This window comes from Rhamphochromis sp. 'chilingali' (genome assembly GCF_963969265.1).
Source record: "Rhamphochromis sp. 'chilingali' genome assembly, chromosome: 22".
NCBI lineage: Eukaryota > Metazoa > Chordata > Actinopteri > Cichliformes > Cichlidae > Rhamphochromis > Rhamphochromis sp. 'chilingali'.
Window position 1 is genome coordinate 10,002,383 of NC_137950.1, and position 19,360 is coordinate 10,021,742.

General features: G+C 40.4%; 1 protein-coding gene across 1 annotated transcript; it reads right to left on the minus strand.

The window, feature by feature from the left end:
• Positions 1–8,167: 8,167 nt before the first annotated feature.
• On the minus strand, positions 8,168–13,146 carry LOC308391134 (sterile alpha motif domain-containing protein 3-like; the record flags this gene model as incomplete). The annotated part of the gene is made up of 6 exons (XM_080873598.1): positions 8,168–11,211; positions 11,444–11,650; positions 11,941–12,105; positions 12,196–12,280; positions 12,688–12,706; positions 13,053–13,146. The coding sequence occupies 6 exons, from the start codon at positions 13,144–13,146 to the stop codon at positions 10,909–10,911; spliced, it is 873 nt and encodes a 290-aa protein (XP_080729724.1). The 3' UTR covers positions 8,168–10,908.
• Positions 13,147–19,360: the final 6,214 nt, after the last annotated feature.

Sequence of the window (19,360 nt, forward strand, 5' to 3'; positions counted from 1 at the left end):
GGTCTGTCTGAAATCCTGGAATAAGTTACATGTCTCTCCTCGGTGTGCGCGTTCGTGCGAACACATCTCCCTCTGTGCTTATGTGACAGGACGTGAACATAGGAGGATAAGACATCTATTTTAATGTCTTTTGTCGAGTCAAATGCCAGAAGAGAAAAACGAAACACAAAGTGGGCTGCTGCCGTGCTGCGTTCCAAACCATATTCAGTGCGCTGAAAGAGCCGAAAAGCTAATAATCACTGAGGAAAAAATGCCACAGAGCAGCCGTCCTAACCTTACAGATAAATCAAACACACGTTGTCATAACCGGCTGATGGCGTAAGTGCTAACATTTTTTCCCCGTTTCTAACATTGCTGTTTTCCTGCAAGTCAGAACCTCGGTGGGTATTTTTTTTTGCATCCTCCAAAACTCTTTGCCCCTTTTGAGGGCCTTGTTTCCATAGCAACAAGGGCTTTTGCGTGTGTGCGTGTGTGTGTGTCCAGCTCGACTTGTTGCATTTTGTGATGCTCACAAGCACTGAGCTGCGTCTCATGCTTCAGAGGACAGCAGCGCAGGGTAAAAGAGTGCAGCAGGTTTGTGGTTTCTTTTCAGGATAACTGGAATATTACCACACGTCTCCAGTCAGCATGTGCAGACGAGAGACGCTGGCTGACTATCAATGACATCTGAAACTGCTGCAAATGGCTGCTCTGCCTCGTGAATGTACTGTTATTTTCTTGTCTTCCCCATGTCATTTTCTTTTTTGTTTTGTTTTTTTTAATTTGCATTGATCAATACAGCAGCAGCTCTGCTCTGCCTAACAACATCTCTCTCATCCAGCCAGTTATCACAGTTTACCGAGCATGGCATATCCCGCTGACTCTCTTCCCCATCCTCCCTCTGTGGCTTCTGTCATTTTTGACTCTATTTCAAGTTACCTGTCACCAAATGTGCACATGTGTTCCTCCAGGTGTTGAGCCACTTATTGGACTGTCTGCTAATGTGCATAACCCTTCTCCCTTCTCCTTGAAACTTCTCCCACTTCACCTCAGCTTCACTTGCCTATACATCCTAGACGTGCCACTTCATCTTACCCCTCCACCCACACCCGCATCCCGTCTCCCAGACAGTCATTTGTCACCTGTATCTCCTGTTGATGATAACATCTGTCTGTTGGAAAATCAGTCGTCTGCCGTGTATCAAAGCGTAGAGAGGCTCATATACAGGTAGATAGCGTTGTCATCCTTCCACCTGTCAAAGCCAGCCCTCCCACTGTCTCCTCCCATGCTTCTCCTTTCCTGTGATGCCCTTGAGTCCTGACATTAAAGTCGAATCGCCACACACATAAAAACAAAATGCAAAAACACTAATCCCTTGTGCATTACGGCAGCAGATAGAATGTAACAGCTAATGTAGCTAATGATCATGTTGTAATTGCAGCTAACAATGTTTCTCATTATGTGCTGCAAATGTTAAATGTGTAATAGAGTGCTAAGTAAAACCACACTGCTTAACAGAGATGTAATCCGATTACTTTTTTCAAGTAATGATTAAAGTAAGGGATTACTATTGGGGCGACCGTGGCTCAGGGGATTGGGAATCGCATCTGCAACCGGAAGGTCGCCGGTTCGATCATTGGGCTCTCTGTCCTGGTCGTTGTGTCCTTGGGCAAGACACTTTACCCTACTTGCCTACTGGTGTTGGCCAGAGGGGCCGATGGCGCGATATGGCAGCCTCGCTTCTGTCAGTCTGCCCCAGGGCAGCTGTGGCTACAACCGTAGCTTGCCTCCACCAGTGTATGAATGTGAGAGTGAATGAATAGTGGTATTGTAAAGCGCTTTGGGTGCCTAGAAAAGCGCTGTATAATTCCAATCCATTATTATTATTGCAAAAACAGTAATTAGATTACCGTTACTTCCCGTAAGCACGCTGCGTTACTGCGTTGCTAAGAATGTCTCATGACATAAGCGAGTGCGACGTTCGTGGCAACAGCTGTGTGCAGATCAACAATGGATAATATATCGAGTGCGGAGAGAGTATGAGCGTGCAGTGTTTAAAGCGTGGAAGTACTGACCTTACTTTGAGTTTGATTCCATAAAAAGTGACAAAAACATTAGCGTCCGCTGTCAAAGGAGCTTGCAAAGAAAAGCGTCTGGACTTCTTTAAGTTGCTTGAAGACGTTTCACCTCTCATCCGAGAAGCTTCTTCAGTTCTAAGGTCAAATGGTGGAGAGTCCCAGATATAAGCCTAGTGGGAGTGACCCCCCACAGAGGGACAAAAGGACCCCCTGATGATCCTCTAATTGCCTGAGCCAAGGTGGGAAACTGGGAACACACCCGAAACTCTGGCTGATTGGGACCCACGCCCAGTTTCCCACCTTGGCTCAGGCGATTAGAGGATCATCAGGGGGTCCTTTTGTCCCTCTGTGGGGGGTTTCTCCCACTAGGTTTATATCTGGGACTCTCCACCATTTGACCTTAGAACTGAAGAAGCTTCTCGGATGAGAGGTGAAACGTCTTCAAGCAACTTAAAGAAGTCCAGACGCTTTTCTTTGCAAGCTCCTTTGACTACGATGACCTGGATGACTGAGAACCTTCACAGACATTAGCGTCCGCTGTTCATTGCGTGGGAAGAAAACTTCTTTTTACAGCGAAAAAACCCCTAAACTTCCGAGCAAGTACCGACAGTGCGCTACCACGTAATGGGAAATTCACAGACAAACTCGCGGATTCTTCCAGTGACCGCTGCGGCACACCTGACCCAGGGCAAACCTCCGCCTACACCACTCCTGCTTTACAGGTGAAAATAGAGCAACAGGACCACTGAGTCTTTTATTTTATTTATTTTCTGCTGTGTTTCACTTGCATCTATTTGAAAGACTGAGTGTAAACACAAAAAAATATTTTATTTTATGTGCTGGAATGTGCAGAAAATAGATTTAAATGTTAAACTAATTTCTTCCAGTCAGTGAATGTTGCATATAATTTAATGTTTGCTTGATGCATAAAGTTAAAGGATTAAAACTAATAAAAACAAGTTTTAAAAAGACACTTTTCCATTTGATTACATTTTGTATGATGGATTATACAGATAATGTAGAATTGGGCTGAAAGATCTATCACTTTATCACCTATTCAGGTTGTAAATCGTGTTTTTAAAAAGTAACTAAGAAATTAATTACTTTCGAAAATAAGTAATCAGTAGGGTAATGGGATTACTTTTTTGGGGAAGTAATCAGTAATTAGTTACTGATTACTTTTTCCAAGTAACTTGACCAACACTGCTGCTTAATGTCAAATATAATGGTGTAATTTACATGATTTTTTTTAAAATAGATTATGTAATTATACCATTGACTAACGCAATACTGAATAACAATGCATTATCTTAGCATACAGAGTAATGTGTTAGGCAAATATTTTTGTTGCAGCCACTATATGATAGAATACTATGGAAAAGTTATATGCACTTTATATGTTTAGGTTCTTATCGATCACACAACACCTGGTAAAGATCTGAGTGGTGTCAAATTCAATCTGCAGACCAAGATTTAAAAAAGAATTAAAAAAGTTTAAACAGTATTTTACCAGACAGAATGAAGAAATGACAGGAGATGCTCTGTTTATGGTTCATGGTATATCATTAACTTTTTCCTGACATCAGTGAAAAATAATAAAAGGGATCAATGAAAAAAGAAATCCTAAGGAAAATTCTGTTTACATCCACTAGCAGGCTAGGGCTTTACTGTGTGGTGTTAGCATGTTCCTCCTGTGCTTACATGTCTTCTCTCTGTCTCCAAATCATTGAGAAAATGGTTGAAATGGCTAAAGCAAAGAATGCTGTGCTGCTAGTACAAAGTGGAGGGAAGTTTTCAGCTAATGCTAGCATAAGCTAGCTTAGCGTGGTGCATCTATAGTTCACAGTTGACTAAATTGGGAGGCTAAAGTTTTGGTTACAGGTTACAGCTTAATGTAGAAGTCTAGTTAAAAAAACAAACAAAACAAAACTGAATAGCCAACTTGTTAGAGTGACTAAGTAAACACAAAATGTAGAGATAGAAGTGAAAATATCATTTTTTGTTTATTAAAAGTTTAGCCATTAGTTCTCTTTGAACTGACGGGTTGAAGATGTTTTTTTATACACATACGTTTATCTCTGTTTCAAAGTTTTATGGGGATTGACCCTTGATGGGGAGGCTGGGGCTCAGGAGGTAGAGCAGGTCATCTACTAATGAGAGGGTTAGTGGTTCTGCATGCCGAAGTATCCTTGGGCAAGATAATGAACCCGAAGTTGGTCTGAGATGCATCCATCAGACACACTTCAGTAAATGGGTGTGAATGTTAGATAGACAGCACTTAACTGTAAAAAACAGTACGAATGTGTGTAACTGGGTGGATGAGGAGTGTTGTATAAAGTGCTTTGAGTGTTGGAATAGAGTAGAATAGCGCTATATTAGAACCGGCTCATTTACCATCTTGGCCTCTATGAACATAATAGTTAGATTTATGTTATCTTGACATGTGGATGGATGGTGCTGAGATGGCATTATTTCACTTTCTTAAAGAATATTCCAGAGCATCATATGCTAAGGGAGATATGACAGAAAGCAAAAAGGAATATTTAACCGTAAAATGTAAAATCCTCAGAGGAACTGTGTCAAGTTCTCCAAGATGCTCGGAACAGGTAGGCTATACCAATGTTTTTAACTTCATGAAGACAAAGTATTCATAAGGTTACTAAAAAAAGCAAAAAATCATTTGCACTTACTTTAAGTGCTAAAATGTTTGCAGGTACCTTATTACCATATTACTGTCGACAAGTATTATTGCAATAATTATATATTTTAAGCTATTTTCAATGTTTTGTTTGGAACAAAAACATCTCAAATAATTCAGGACTAGGAAATTCATGTTAGTGGGAATGAAGCTGTTTATTTATATATGTATTTTAAATATGCCTTATCAACTATTTGACAGATTGTTGCATAACTTGGTCCAGACGTTCATGCTGGCCTTATGATAAAAGCAGTGGACAAATAATGTAAAGTCAAAGATGCATCAAGCAAAAACTGGATGTTCTTGAAAAAATTACATTTAGCAGAATCAGAGTGCTGTAATTGCTACACATTTTGAGGTGCTCACATTAAAGCTGTTCTGTCCAGTTTAGCTGAGAATCATCAGTTAATGGACGGAGAGATATGGGACTTTTTGTGCTAAAGCCCTGATGGAAAATCAGAGTTGTTAAGAGAATAAGTAAGATGTATTGGCCCAGCAGTGAGTTTTCCCTTAGCCAAGTGCAATGGGGGTGTTGGACTGAACCCTACTATTTGGCATTCAGGTAAGTAAAAAACAAGGCAGGCAGTGCGACAATTAGGCTAATGGCAGTTGAGAATGGGCTCAGTGACTGGCTCGCAGTTTAATTGTTGTGAGATGGAGGAGGAGAAGCAGAATGACCGTGATGGGGATTTCAAGGTGGGGTTGTTGTAAAGATCCCAGCCCAGTCAGGTGTGCCAAACAGAGCAGAACAGTTGGCCAGGCATAGCAGATTCTGGAACAGCACAACTTGGCTCAGGTCTGATGTAACCTGCTGCCATTTCTAACAGCCAGTGTGGGAAAACGCAGGGGAGAGAGAAGATGGAAGGCAGCACAGAGGGATTGGAGGTTGTTTTGGGAGGGCTGGGAGCAAACGACTGAGGGATAAGAAACCGAGAGAAGACAGAAGTGGGAGGAATTAGAAGCAGCAGGGTAAGTGGTGATCAGAATTTGGGAAAGATGGTGGAAGAGAAAAAGACTAATGGATCCAAGAAGCAAGTGGGTAATAAACAGCCATAGCAGAACGAGCATGTAGTAGGAGGAAAATGAAAAATTACCAGATGAATGAAATTCAAAGTTTAATGTTTCTCTTAGGATGAATTGCACTGTGGCAATCTGTTACTTTTCAAACTATTGTGTCATCAGGTCTGCACTGTAAAAATGACAACTAGTATTTGTTAGTCTCAGTAAAACGTTCAATAAATAAATATTTGTCACTGGCAGCAAGTAAAAGCTTGTCAGTCCAACAAATTTGAAGTTGCACAAAGCTGCATGACAAGGATTTCTGAGTTACACAGACGACTACGGAAGTTTCCCTTGAGGAAGCCTTGCAGTTAACGGCATCATGCGTGTGCGCCACCTTGTGGCGGGGGTGCGATGTGCATGAGCTTTTGCATTTGCCTGAGCATCAAACTGATTGCTGGTAAAACTTGAGTGCATATACAAGGGAAACTTCCGTAGTCGTCTGTGTACCTCAGAAATCCTTGTCATCCCGGACGAGCCCCTAATGGGTGGCTGTAGCTCAGGTGGTAGAGCAGGTCATCTACTGATCGGAAGGTTGGTGGTTCGATTCCTGGCTTCCCCTAGTCTGCATGCCAAATATCCTTGGGCAAGATACTAACCCGAAATTGTTCTCCGATGCATTCATCGGAGTATGAATGTGTGTGAATGTCAGTTAGAAAGCACCTAGGAAAAATGTGCTTGTGCGAATGGGTGTGAATGGGTGAATGCACAAGTTGTGTAAAGCGCTTTGAGTGCTCAGAAGAGTAGAAAAGCGCTATATAAGAACCAGTCCACAAGTTTTAACTTGCATATGCACACACACACACACTTTAGCTTTCAGTACACATGTTAACACCTCAATTATTGGGCCGTATTTCTTTAGAAGAAAGAAATAACAAACACAACAAAATCCCAGGGGAGCACCCTTTTTATGACAGGCCTGATCCCTTGATCATACCTGCATCACAGCAAAAATAAACAAAATAAAACTCCATATTATTATGTTGTGACACACGAATGATGGCACCAACCACACAGTTCGCTTGATGTTTTTATTTGGTTTTTATTTGAGACGTAATTGGCTGATGGAGCCACACCCCACCACGTACCCCATCGCCCAACCTAGGTCGGGGAGCTGTCCGACCTAGCCAACCCCCCTCCACCCCCACCCCCATGGGGGGAGGGGGAAATTGGCCACGACCACCTGCGTCCCCAGCCCATGGACCAGTGGCAGGAATGAGTTGGATCAGGGGGCCGTCCGCGTGGCAAGCGGGGAGGCGTAATTGGCCGATGGAGCTCCGGTGTGTCTCAGCCTCCCCTGCAGCCGAGCCACAAGCCACACACCGCCCCAGACGCACTTCCAGTTTACTTGCTGTGTGAACAACTAGCATGCTTTCACTACTCTGTAACCTCACAAGGTTAAACAAAAAATCCAAGTTGTCAGAACTTGTGTCTCCATCTTAGTGAAATCTGACTGAAGTCAGCACAAGTTGATAAAAGCTCATGTTGAATCAGGTCCACTTGAATTTTTTTAAGTGTTTCTGCTTTACAGTTTACATTTAACTTTATCTGCTGCTTGCTTGTGAAAGCATTCGGTCACTAAATGGACCATCCAGGCTAAACTGTACTTTGTATGTTTATGATGAAATTTTAGCATTATTTCACACAAAGTGTTTACTATGCCGAAAGGCAGTAACAAATATGCTATATATAGAATATAAAGGAGCAAAAGATGACCTGTTTTTTTCTTTTTGTCAAACTAAAAACATATCTAAGGCTTTAATAGATCTAATGAAGTATTTCCATCAAGTCTTGGTGGAGTGTAAACCAGTTTGGACTCTGATTGAATGTTAATGTTGCGCTGAGTTTACGAGCAACGAGTAATCAGAGTTGCCTGCTGTGGCCTTATTCTGGTGTCAGAGTGTAAGAATATTACCAGAATTTGAGAAAAGCAGTGCCTCAGGCAGGGAGCTCTAATGTTTACTCATTAATGTATTTGCCAAAGCAAATTAGTGGTATAAACACATTTTCTACACTCTCAGAAATAGGGGTACCAAAGTGTACCAAAAAGGGTACAAATGCTTGTCGCTGGGGGTGTTCCTTTTTGAAGGACATTTCTGTACCCTTTAGGCTTGGTACATTTTTGTACCTTATAAAGTTGTACCATCTGAAGTACAATCATGTACTTTCCTAAGACATAAATGTACCTTCAAACTATAGTACAGAAATGTTCCCTTGAAAAGGGTACAATAGGGTACCTATGAGGGTACCCCCCCAGCGACAACCTATTTCGTACCTAAAGAGACAAAAATGTACCCCCAATAGTCCAAAATATTTGGTTATTTAACTATTTATTTTCGATAATAGAATCACATCAAAGCATTTAAACAACCACAGGAATACATCCTTGATTACATTCATACATTGCCATAGGACATGTTAAGAAAAATACATTCATTTAAAAAAAAGTAAACAATCACATAAAGACATTAAACACCTGAACACAATGTTTTGACGGATCACAGAGATGTCATGTATTTAAAAAACTGTCCACACAAATGTTTTGCTCTACTTCATCAAGCCAGAATATATATATGTCATATATATAGACAAAGTGGAAAATGTTCTTGCAATCACGTCACACAGAATACCTCAAGGACACAAACAGTCTATCATCAACTAAATAGGTGTCTAGAGCTTGAAAATCTAATTCATTTCCTGGATTGAACAGGATCCAGTCATTGTCAACTGCCACTTGGTAAGCATGGAAATGACATTCATAAGTGCGAGGAAGTAACAGTTTCCCACACAATACCCAACAAGTATCAACATTCAAAATATACTTGATTTTAAAGAATATAGGTATGGCTTCAGTGTGTACATGGCCAACTACAAAAACATCCTCAAGTTCATATTTGACACTGCTGACAGATATAGCAGACACACGCTGAAGCACTTTATCCTGAAAATGCACATCTGTAAAACTTTTGTTCATTTCCAGAGCATTCTGTAAGTCACCTGGCAGAGATGAAAATGGCACACTGACACTTGTGCTGAGTGAATGTTCAAAGTCAACAAGCAACCTACCTGAAGAAAACTCCCAGCACTGTTTCATTTGATGACGATTGCTAAGAGTTGCAGTGATGTTTACAAAGTTTTTGCATTTACTCGCTATATTTTTGAAATATTGATGCTTGCTTTCATATCTCATACACCATAAAGGGCGAAGAGGACCATACATCAAAATCAGCCTTGGGTAGTGAATAAGGTAGTGACACTTGGGTGTTAAAACATTTCCAAAGACTTTTGTAGTCATTTCAAGAAATTCTTGAATAAGCAGGTTTAAATGAGCAAGCTCATCTTTTCTCACATTTGTAGCCATTACACGATCTACGATTTCTGAACATAATAAGAACACATGCCAATATGGAGTGCCAGGTGGAACATGGGGAGCCATTAAAAAAAGGCAAGAGCCTGAAAAGGCACCATTTTTGACTGGCTGATCCAACTATGTTAGAATTTCGAAGCATCTTTTCCGTCAGTGGCACTGGTCTGTTCGGCTTGTCATTCCTCCCAAACTTCACATTTTTCAGCTCATCATTGATTTCATATATGGTGATGTGCTTTTCCCTGTGAGCTTTACAAATAACCAAGTTCATTACCAAAGGAATAACCCCCTCCAGCAAGTCGTGCATTACATCTGGGGGAAGAGACTGGGTCACATCAAAATAAGGCAGTGCATCAAATGTACAGTTACCATACACACCGTACAAAGCAGCACTCTCTGGGTTGTTTTCCACACAGTTTATGTGGTACTCATGTACTTTGGTTGTTCTAATAACAAAATGGTCCTCACAAAAGTGCTGTTGTATCTCCGAGTGCGAGGCCATACAAAATCGGCATATTCTGCCTGTATTGAAAGACATTGAGAAACGCCCAATCATATGAGCAGAAAGGTTGTCGCATGAAATGGTAGCAAGAGCAGCATGAACTGTGTGCTCTACTTCATCGACACAGATAGTGAAACCCTCTGTGGACAGCATCTTCAAGTCAGTTATCAAGGGCTGAAGTATAGTTTCAAGCCCACACTCTTTTAAATGTGAATGGCGAACCAGTAAGGCTAAATGAATGTGACTCAACTTTGAGCGATGTTTTCCACTTATGTTTCCTATAGTATAATAAAATGCACAGATTTTGTATTTATTTTGTTTTGCACCAAGTGGGTTCACAATTTCAAATTCATCTTCATAAAAATGAAGTCTTAGAGCTTGAGGATGGTCTTTGAAAAATGAGTGGTCTTTAAAATACATGCCATCTTTGTAATCAGTCAAAACATCATCATCTTGATTTCTGTGGTTATCCAGAACAATTTGTTCCCACACATCCTCCACCTGACAGTATTTGTTTAATACCTGTAGGATTGGAACATACGAATAACTACCAATTTTCACACCAGAATGGTCTCTTACTGTGTAACTGATAGGTTCTGTCATGTTCATTTTTGATTTGCAGTGTTCTTTTATCATAAATGGTGAACGAATTGAATCACATGCTTTCTGGAAAAAATCTGAAGTAGACAAAACCTGCTCAAGTTCTGGACAATCACTGAGGCGGAAACCATGTTTATCCAAATGATAACGAATAAACGAGTCGTAGTTTTCTTTAAAAAAACACAAAAGAAAACTAAGATCATCAACGATGTCTTGCTGAACAGAGTGTGGAAGGTTATTTTTTTCAGTACATTTGAGAATAAAGCTAAATAAATGATCTCCTAAATTATCAAGCAAACTGTCCATACTAGGTGGTGTGGGCTGCTGAACTGTGTGCGTCTCGTCTGAACTGTGTGTGTGTGGGTCTTCAACCTCTTTGTGTGCATGGTTTTCAAATCCATCTTCAACTACCTCAAGGCTATTCAAAACAGAGGGTTTGTGTTTGCGATACACACATGGCGTCGAAAAGAGTGATACTTGGAAAAAGCTGCCTGGCAGTCATTTATTCCACAAGTGATGCTGAAATGAGGCTCATGTGCGTGTACTAACCCAACATGTATAATCAACTTCCTCAGAGTAAATGCCCTTTTTGAACATTTTGAACATTTGTGGAGTGGGGGCATATTTAATAGAGTTGGTTAAGTACCCTGGCGACACTTACTGGCAGGGGTTTGTCTCCCTGGTCTCCTATGTTGACAATGCAGTTCTGAAGAAAGACAAGTGTTTTCTTGAAGTATGCAGGGTAGGTCATGTTGAACATGAAGAAGGTGGAGAATGCTGAGATGTAGGCCTCATCCAGCGAGACCTTCTTCAGTGGCAAATCCTTGGTCATTTGAAGAACATTTTGAAGAACAGCAGTGAAGTTTTCGCTAAAGCGGCGACAGATGTTGTCTTGGCAGGGATGCATTAAATCAACCTCATAACACAACTGGAAATGAAAAGAGCAGAATAGACAAAAGAATGACATTTTACATTGAGGATTTAAATTTTTGACATGTTTAAAGACACAGACTGGAGATAAATGTAAAGTGCTTTAACCCGTGAACAAAAATTCTAAAGATAATGAACAGATCGATTAATCAGTTAGTACAGAAAATAATAATCAGATTTAGAGACAAAAAATCATTAGCTGTTTCCCCAATCATCTTAACAATTCTTACCCCTGCAGATGTCCCCAGGAATGGATATCTCTTTAATAGGTCCACAGTACACATTCCTTCAGCTACCTCTCGACGTCTCCATGCAAAGGTTTTTGTCATGCGGTCTTTCACCAGTGCTGTGTCAGGATGTAGCTTCTTGTGCTGATCATTTAGCACCTTGATATGAGCATCAACGGAGGCTGCATCTTCCCCCACAAAGCACGAATCCTTTGTCAAAACAGATATCAGTATTATCATAAGTAAAATCTGATAAGTTAATGTTACTCGAAATGCGGTAATTTGTACACCAAATGCTTTGAAAAAAATGCAAAAATGTTGAATAGGAATTGCAAGTTGAGCTGACTTTTGTTAAATCAACTGTGAAGTTCCTTTTTCTATGTTAATGTTATCTGTTAACATGTTTCTTTCAATTAATGTTTACTTTTAGCTTTACAGTGAACATAATAAGACTACATATGTTACCTTAGCTCTTAAAGGCTGAGGGTGTGAGGACTTACGAGAGAGGGCTTCAGTCTCTTCAGACAGGAGCTGCTGGATTCCTCTGTGGTCCGATGTTTCTGCGTGCGTCCAAACTTTTCTTTAACCCGGTTCACTTCTTCGTTGCTGATTAGGGGAGCCCGTTCTGCTTTGAACTTTCTCTTGAGTTGGCTGTGCCAGGTGTCCTAGTTGTTTCAAATGTATATAAGTAGTTAATTATGCTTACTTTATATTAATATAATCTATAAAAGAAACAAAAAAGGAGAGGTACTCACATAACCATTTCCGTGTACATCTCTTAAAGGATACTTCACAATCAGGGCTTTGATTACCTGGATGTAGTCTGAGTGGGTTGGGTACCTGTTTCAAACATAAGAAAGACAACCCACAGTGCACTGATTACTCTTATCCTTTCCTGGGGGCTTTTCTGTTCTTCAATTCTTCTAATCATATTGTTATTACCGTAAATAGTATGTTGTAGACCAATGTCAAATCAATGTAGCTAAAGTTGATTTTAATTTTTTAAAAATGGGCGTGGACAAACAGCCACATCTCTCCCAAACTTAATAACATAATAATAACAATAAGCTATCATTGTGAATCTGTCTATATTCCCCAAAAGGAAGTTACAATTAATTCTCTTGATTAATTGTTAATATAAATTAACTGGTAATATAAAAATGTAAGTAAGTGTACTCCCTGCACAGAGCTTACAGCTCTCATATTCGAAAATCCCACTAAGTAGGTGGAATGGTACAAATGTGTACCTTCCATTGTTTAAAATCCCTTTGAGCGGGAAACAAGTTAGATGGGATAAATTTTGCTTAGAAAACGATTTTGTTAATAGCTATATTTACATACTAGCATGTTTTGAGAAATTATTGATTTTTTTACATTTTTGTACACGGTTCGACACTATTTATTGATAAAACACTCGAATACGGCGGGCAGACAGACGTTGAACATTCCACCAACAGTCTAAATAGTCCACATTTGTACCTTTCTTTGTTTAAAACTTAGCTAACTGCTAGCTTTCGCCCATGTTAAATCTAGCTCTTCGGACTTTTGCTAACTCTACTGTAAAATTACACGTTGTAATTTTTATAAAAACACAAAATCACACCCGACTTACCTCTAAATCTTTGCGCCTCGTCGTCTGACACATCAATGCCTTCTTCCATCAACCTTTTAAGGAGCTCCTCCGTGGATAACCCCCTGAGAGTCATTTTCTGTGTCAACGCTAATCAGCGCGGAGGCGGAGCACTCATCACTGCTGCCTTTTCGGCCTTTGGGATTAATGCGCGTTGCGAACTTGACATATGAAAATACAACATTGTGGTATTAATGCGCAGTTGTTTAGAAACCGTTATGCTGTCTTGGCGAACTATATTTGTAACTTACAAAATGTAGTCACCGTAACATAAAAATCTGCTTGACATTTTAACTTCCAAAGAACCTCGGTTTAACTTGATGTTGCAAATTCCATAAAAACCTCACAATTAATGAACAATTCTAGGATGTAGTTAAAGCAAAAAAGTAAAGTCCAAACATAACAGTAAAATGATTTCACGTTTTTGAAAGATTTAAAACATTAAAAAATTATAACTGGAACTTAATAAAATGGAAATGGACCAGTTTTTTTTAACATCATTTGGTTGTGCCTGCATGTCATTGTGTGTGTGTTTTTTTTAAATATAATTTAACATAACTTACACAAAGGTAGGTTACAGATATTCTTTGCATCATAGGATAATTTACGTACAGAGGAGAGGACCAACAGATTTGATTATAACATGTAGCTTTTATGAGCACACTCACATCTCATATGAATTTTACAATTAACCAGGCCCATCCAGATTTTCCCATGCTGACCCATTACCACATTCTGCCACTGCAGTACAGGTCAAAATGGTACAGATTTGTACTTTATTTCAAATTGAACCTTTAAAGGGGCATTTCTGGACTTTTAAAGACCAGTATTGTACTTTTAAGGGAACATTTTAAAAAAAATGTACCTATAGGTACAAAAATGTTCTTCTCTCGTACCTCTATTTCTGAGAGTGTAGGAGACAGATGATGATAGAGGATCCTCTTCTGAGCAGGTGGCTGTGAAGACCGCTTCTCCTTCATCCTTCCCCTCATTGATTGTGTGCAACCCGTGGTGGTGCGAGGCAGAAGCACGGGGCTGTCAACCGTGATGATCGACAGAATTGAATTAGCCGCGATGTACTTAGTGGACACGGAAAGCAGATACTCTGTTGGGCATTTGTGATTAGATTGAAAATGGTGTCATCTCATTTAAGGCTCCTCCAAATGCCTGCTCCCTGGTCACCTCTTATGAATGTCAAAACTTGGTCAGTAGTTCCCAAAGCCAGTTGTAACTATGAAATATTTGTCTGAAAGGGAAACTGCTGAGAAGTAAGCGGAGTAATAAAAAGGTGGGATGCTGGTGGGTGACTTACAACACTGTGTTTTAAGTTTGAGACACACTCCTTCAATAGATTTACTCAAGGTTTTGATCCAGTTTGAATATCTGGGAGAAACTGGAAGAGATATAGACTCTACAGCTGATGAAAAATTTGCACTATAGGCACTAAACTAACCCTGGGGAAGGAACCACTAGAGACCAAAGACAGGGAACTAAAGAGTACACTCTGACCAAAACAACAGGGAAGACTGGGACAACATATACACAGGAGGGTGATTGGGGGAAGATGAGACACATGGGAAACACAGGAAGTAAATCATGACTAATGAGACAAGGGAAGTCAAACTCAACATAATGCACATGAGACAAGAGGCTATAACAATAAAACAGGAAACATAACTAATACTGAGACTGAGACAAAGACACCCAAACAGATCAAAGATGAACATAGAGACCAAACAGACACGAGACACTAAATTCATAAAGCAATAACAAGCCCATAACCCAGCGGTCCCCAACCTTTTCTGCCCCACGGACCAGTTTAATGTCCGACAATATTTTCTCAGACTGGCCTTTAAGGCGTCGCGGATAAATACAACAAAATAAATGATACGACCAAGACAAAAACTGGTATTTTGTAAATATAATAATAAACCCGAATTCACTCTGTAATTGTGTAACTTTATTAGCAGCGTCCTCCTGAAATGCGTCAACAACATTGAGAGTGACATCCTCCTCTCTGCCCGTTAATGCTCTCTGGTCGCTATGGTAACACGTAAAATATTTCTTTCAAAATAAGACACACAACTACAACACAGGAAAAGACAGAGTTAACGATTAAAGGCCCGAAAACCATAAATTTCACACCCGAGTCTCAACTCACGGTACTGGTGTACTGGTCCGTGGCCCGGGGGTTGGGGACCGCTTCTCCACTCTACAGCCTGGTGAAAACCAAAGCAAAGGATTCTATGCACAGTACACCCAAGGATTCATGAGTTTTTTTGCAGCAAAACAGTCTTTTTAACATGACTGTATATAAAATATGGTCGCCACAGTCATGTGTAAGTTTCTGAGCAAAATATGGATCTGAGGTAGATCTGACCCACTCCCTACATCTGTCTCTCTATGGGAACAGATTGTAGGTTGTGGTGGTTACCATTTGTGCCTTTATGGGACAGCAAACAGTGTAAATTAAAAATTGGGATACTAAAGCATTGCAGCACTGCTTGAGCATGTTGTTGCATCTTTAAAAAAGGTGAACATATGCCAGTTATCTGTTGTAGTTTGGGTCATTTCTTTTTTTTTCTATGAGAGCATTCAAAAACCCACTGAGGTTTGAACCACCACTGTGTGCAAACATCCGTGGGCTGCCTGTGTGAGGTCCGTTCCACAGCGCAGCCAATTTTCCAGTGTCATCCTGGTGACGGTTATTTGCAGCAGTGAGGGCTGTTTGTCCAGTCATGGAGCTGATATGGCTCTGAGGCAGCTGTTCAAATTAACTGTGATGTGTGAGGACTTAATCTAAACATGCTACTGTGATTTTTATAGAGACAAATGAACACTGTCAGGTCTGCTGTGCCAAGCGTTGCTGGTGAAAGGATAACGTCGGTTTCCTTTGGTATGCTGATACAATCACCCTTAATGCGACAGCTAAATTTTTTTTAAATCACCTTTTTCTTTTCTTTCCCAACTTTACTGGCAGAGAAAGTAATCACTTTGAAGCTGAATGGAAATTGGATTCTGCTTGATTAAATCATACCGAACACATCAGAGGAAGCACTCGTCAAAACGCAGCAAATTGGCGGTCGCCTGAGAAGCGACGATTCGGGTTGAAGTTAATATACTGAACCACGTGGACGTGAGTTTAAGTTTACATTAATGTCCTCTGGAGAGCACTTCTTTGAATAGCGCAGATGCTTGTTTGTGGCTGTAGTTTTACTTCCCTTCTCCAACCTGTTTCTCCTGAGAATCATCTTTGTGCATACCTGAGGCTGCGCAACGACTCCCGGCAGGAGACTTTGGAGAGAAAATCTTGGCAGGAGCTTCTGTCTCCAAAAACTTTTGTGGTCCAGTGCTTGAATTATTTAAAAGGGAAGTTAAGGCTGTGGATTCAAACTTTTTTTTTCTCCTCCAGTATTGGAGGAGAAGGCGGCAGCAGCAGAAGAGGAAGAGGCTGTTAAGGGTTTGTGCGATGGGTTTATTTTCTCTCAGCCAAGCCACAAGCTGGGTATCTGGACCAATAGAATAGCATTAAGCATTAGCCTGACTGCTGTCCTCTCCCTACTGCTCAAACAGATGTGCCATAACAATCATCCCATACGCACAGAGGGTGTGTGTTTGTGTGTGTGTTAGTGTGATTGAAAATGAAAATGATTCTGATAGGACAGGGTGGAACGAAAGGAGAGCAAATGGGTAAAGAGGAGCAAAGCAGAGGATAGCATATTACACTCAAACAGAGAATTTAGGACCTCCAACTGCCATCTCTGTCACCAATCACAGACCTATTCTCTCCTGTTTGCGCAATGCAACAGTCCAGCATCTCATTTGAGATGTACTACATCAGAGCAGCCTTCTACAGCCAGCCAAACGGACCAACCATCCAGGCCTTTGTTCCTGGACTAAACTGAAGTGTTTCCAAGCCAGGTCTGTGTGCTCCCAGTGGTGTGTGAAGGACTTAATGCTAGGATCCATTTCAGTGATACAGATGTTGCCATCGTGTAGTCAAGGTAACGGCCAAATCTGATGGGACTGATAAAGTGGCTGGACAATCGTAAAAGTAAGGCTTCTTTGATAGCATGTAGCAGAGAAAACAATTGCCATTTTTAGCACCGCTGTTAATGAGTGCTGCACAGACGTTGTGGCTGGTGTTGGTGCAGTGTTCACAATCAAAGGAGCACGTGTCCCCAACCTGTAGCCTTGGCTGACCCACTTCAGCTCTGTGCTGCACATTCACTTTCCTAATTGCCCACCTGTGGGCATGCTAATTGGCTTAGTACACTGATTTTAATCAGGGAGAGTACCACGATTAAGGCCCCAAGACTGCCTCCATGAAGTAAAGGCATGGCAAAAAACGTCAAAGAGAGAAAGGAAGGACTTTGAAAGGTGTTTGAAATGACTGTTTAGCAAATGAAAACAAAGTACTTGTGGCATTTTGAGCCACCTCGCACGCAAGCGAGTACTTAATGATCCGCATTAAAGCAGAGATTTAATAAGGAATCTGTAGAAGGCTATTAGCTACGCCTTTGATTTATTCATCGGGGGACTGAAGCAGCACAATAAAAATGGAAATAACTCCTGGCCTTTTTAGACTACTGCTCAAGGGAACACCCAAACAGAATAAGAATTTGGATCCAGAGGGTGTCTGTATCTTGTTGGGAGATGATAGCTGGTTAGAGGTTTCGGTCCATGATGGCATAATCAGTGATGGTGCAGGACTGCAATAAATTGACTCTGCTCCAATCCACTGTGCACAGAAGGTCCTAATGCAAATTGAATTATGTATAAACTTATTCATAATGCTAATTTTTCACTTTCTCTTTGCTTAATGAGCCAAACACAAAAGAATCTCTGATTTTTTTTATTTATTTATATAGTTTTTATAGGTATACATTTAATGTAGCAGAGGCAAATGCCCGATCTCCCTGAGCATTCGGTAACTTATCAGTCATCTGATCCTACTTTCTAACAGCTTTCTTGTTCTGTATCCAAACCCAAGCCTGGTTTTGCAGGTTTCTTTCTTCCTACAGTGCTTGCACACAGGGAACATGCCATTGTTGGGGCTCTCTCTGCATTATTGTTGGGTCTGTAGTGTAAAGCGCCTTGAGGCGACTGCTGTTGTTGTGATTTGGCACTATATAAATGAGTGAACTGAATTGAATTTCTATTAAAAAAACTGGAATAATGACTTTTCTGTTATAATACCTTTTTTCTTTATAAAGCATGACAGATCTCCACACTCTTTCAGTGAAGTGATTGCTTTTCAATACCTTAAAGATCAGCGTTGGCGGCTCTACAAAATGAACATTATTTTCAACACGTTTGGGGGCTTTATGATCTGGTCCCTTTCATTATTTATACGCTGATCAAAACAAATACTTGTAATACAATATGCAATTGACCGCAGATTAATTAAGTGTTGAGATCTTCTGCCCATACTAATTAGATTATACTTGAAGCTCCTTGTGTGTTTTCGCTGTGTGATTACATATTACAGCAGCTGCCGTTTCATTTACCAGTGAATATTTTCAGAGGTTATACGTCTTTTTTGTTTTGCAAAAGTCTTAGTCTGTATAATTAATTTGACTTTGGTTGCTGATGAATTTCCCAACTCTTTTCAACAAAATAATATGGATTAATTCTCAGCATGCCTTACACATCTCGCAAAACTCTTGATGAAAAATGCCAAAAAGGAACCTGAATGCTGTAAACTGAATTTTCTTTTAATGTTTGGTATTTCTTTAATAACTTTCTTTCTTTAACAACCGTTTTATATGCGATATAAAGGCACAGTGGTACTCTATTATTAAAGTAGCATATTATTGTGCACAGTCGGGTTTTTGGGGCAGTGTTACTGAAACAGCAGAAGTCTATAACACACTTTAAATTAACTAGTTTGGTCCTCAAAGCCAATGGCCTAGTCCAGCCTCGCCTAGAAGACCAACACAGCACCCACCTAACTTTAATGATAACTGTGATAAAGCTGACTTGGACTAGTGCTATGCTTAGTGCCGCTTTGAATCATTTAAGACGCTCTGGCTTTCTATCCTGAACCTTATCCAATGCATCATCACAAAAGTTATCCTTTCCAGCATCACCAATTCACTCCTTATAGAGCAATACATCACTGTGACAGGTCTCATCACTGAGCAAAGCAGAACAAGTGCTTCCTTTATTTCCACCCAACGAGATAACTCCCTGCCTTTAGGCTTCATGTTCCAACACTTCATAGAAGTTTTTTGAAATGCAGCCAGAACTCTGGTATTATGCTTTATACTCTTTCTGATCTTGTTGTA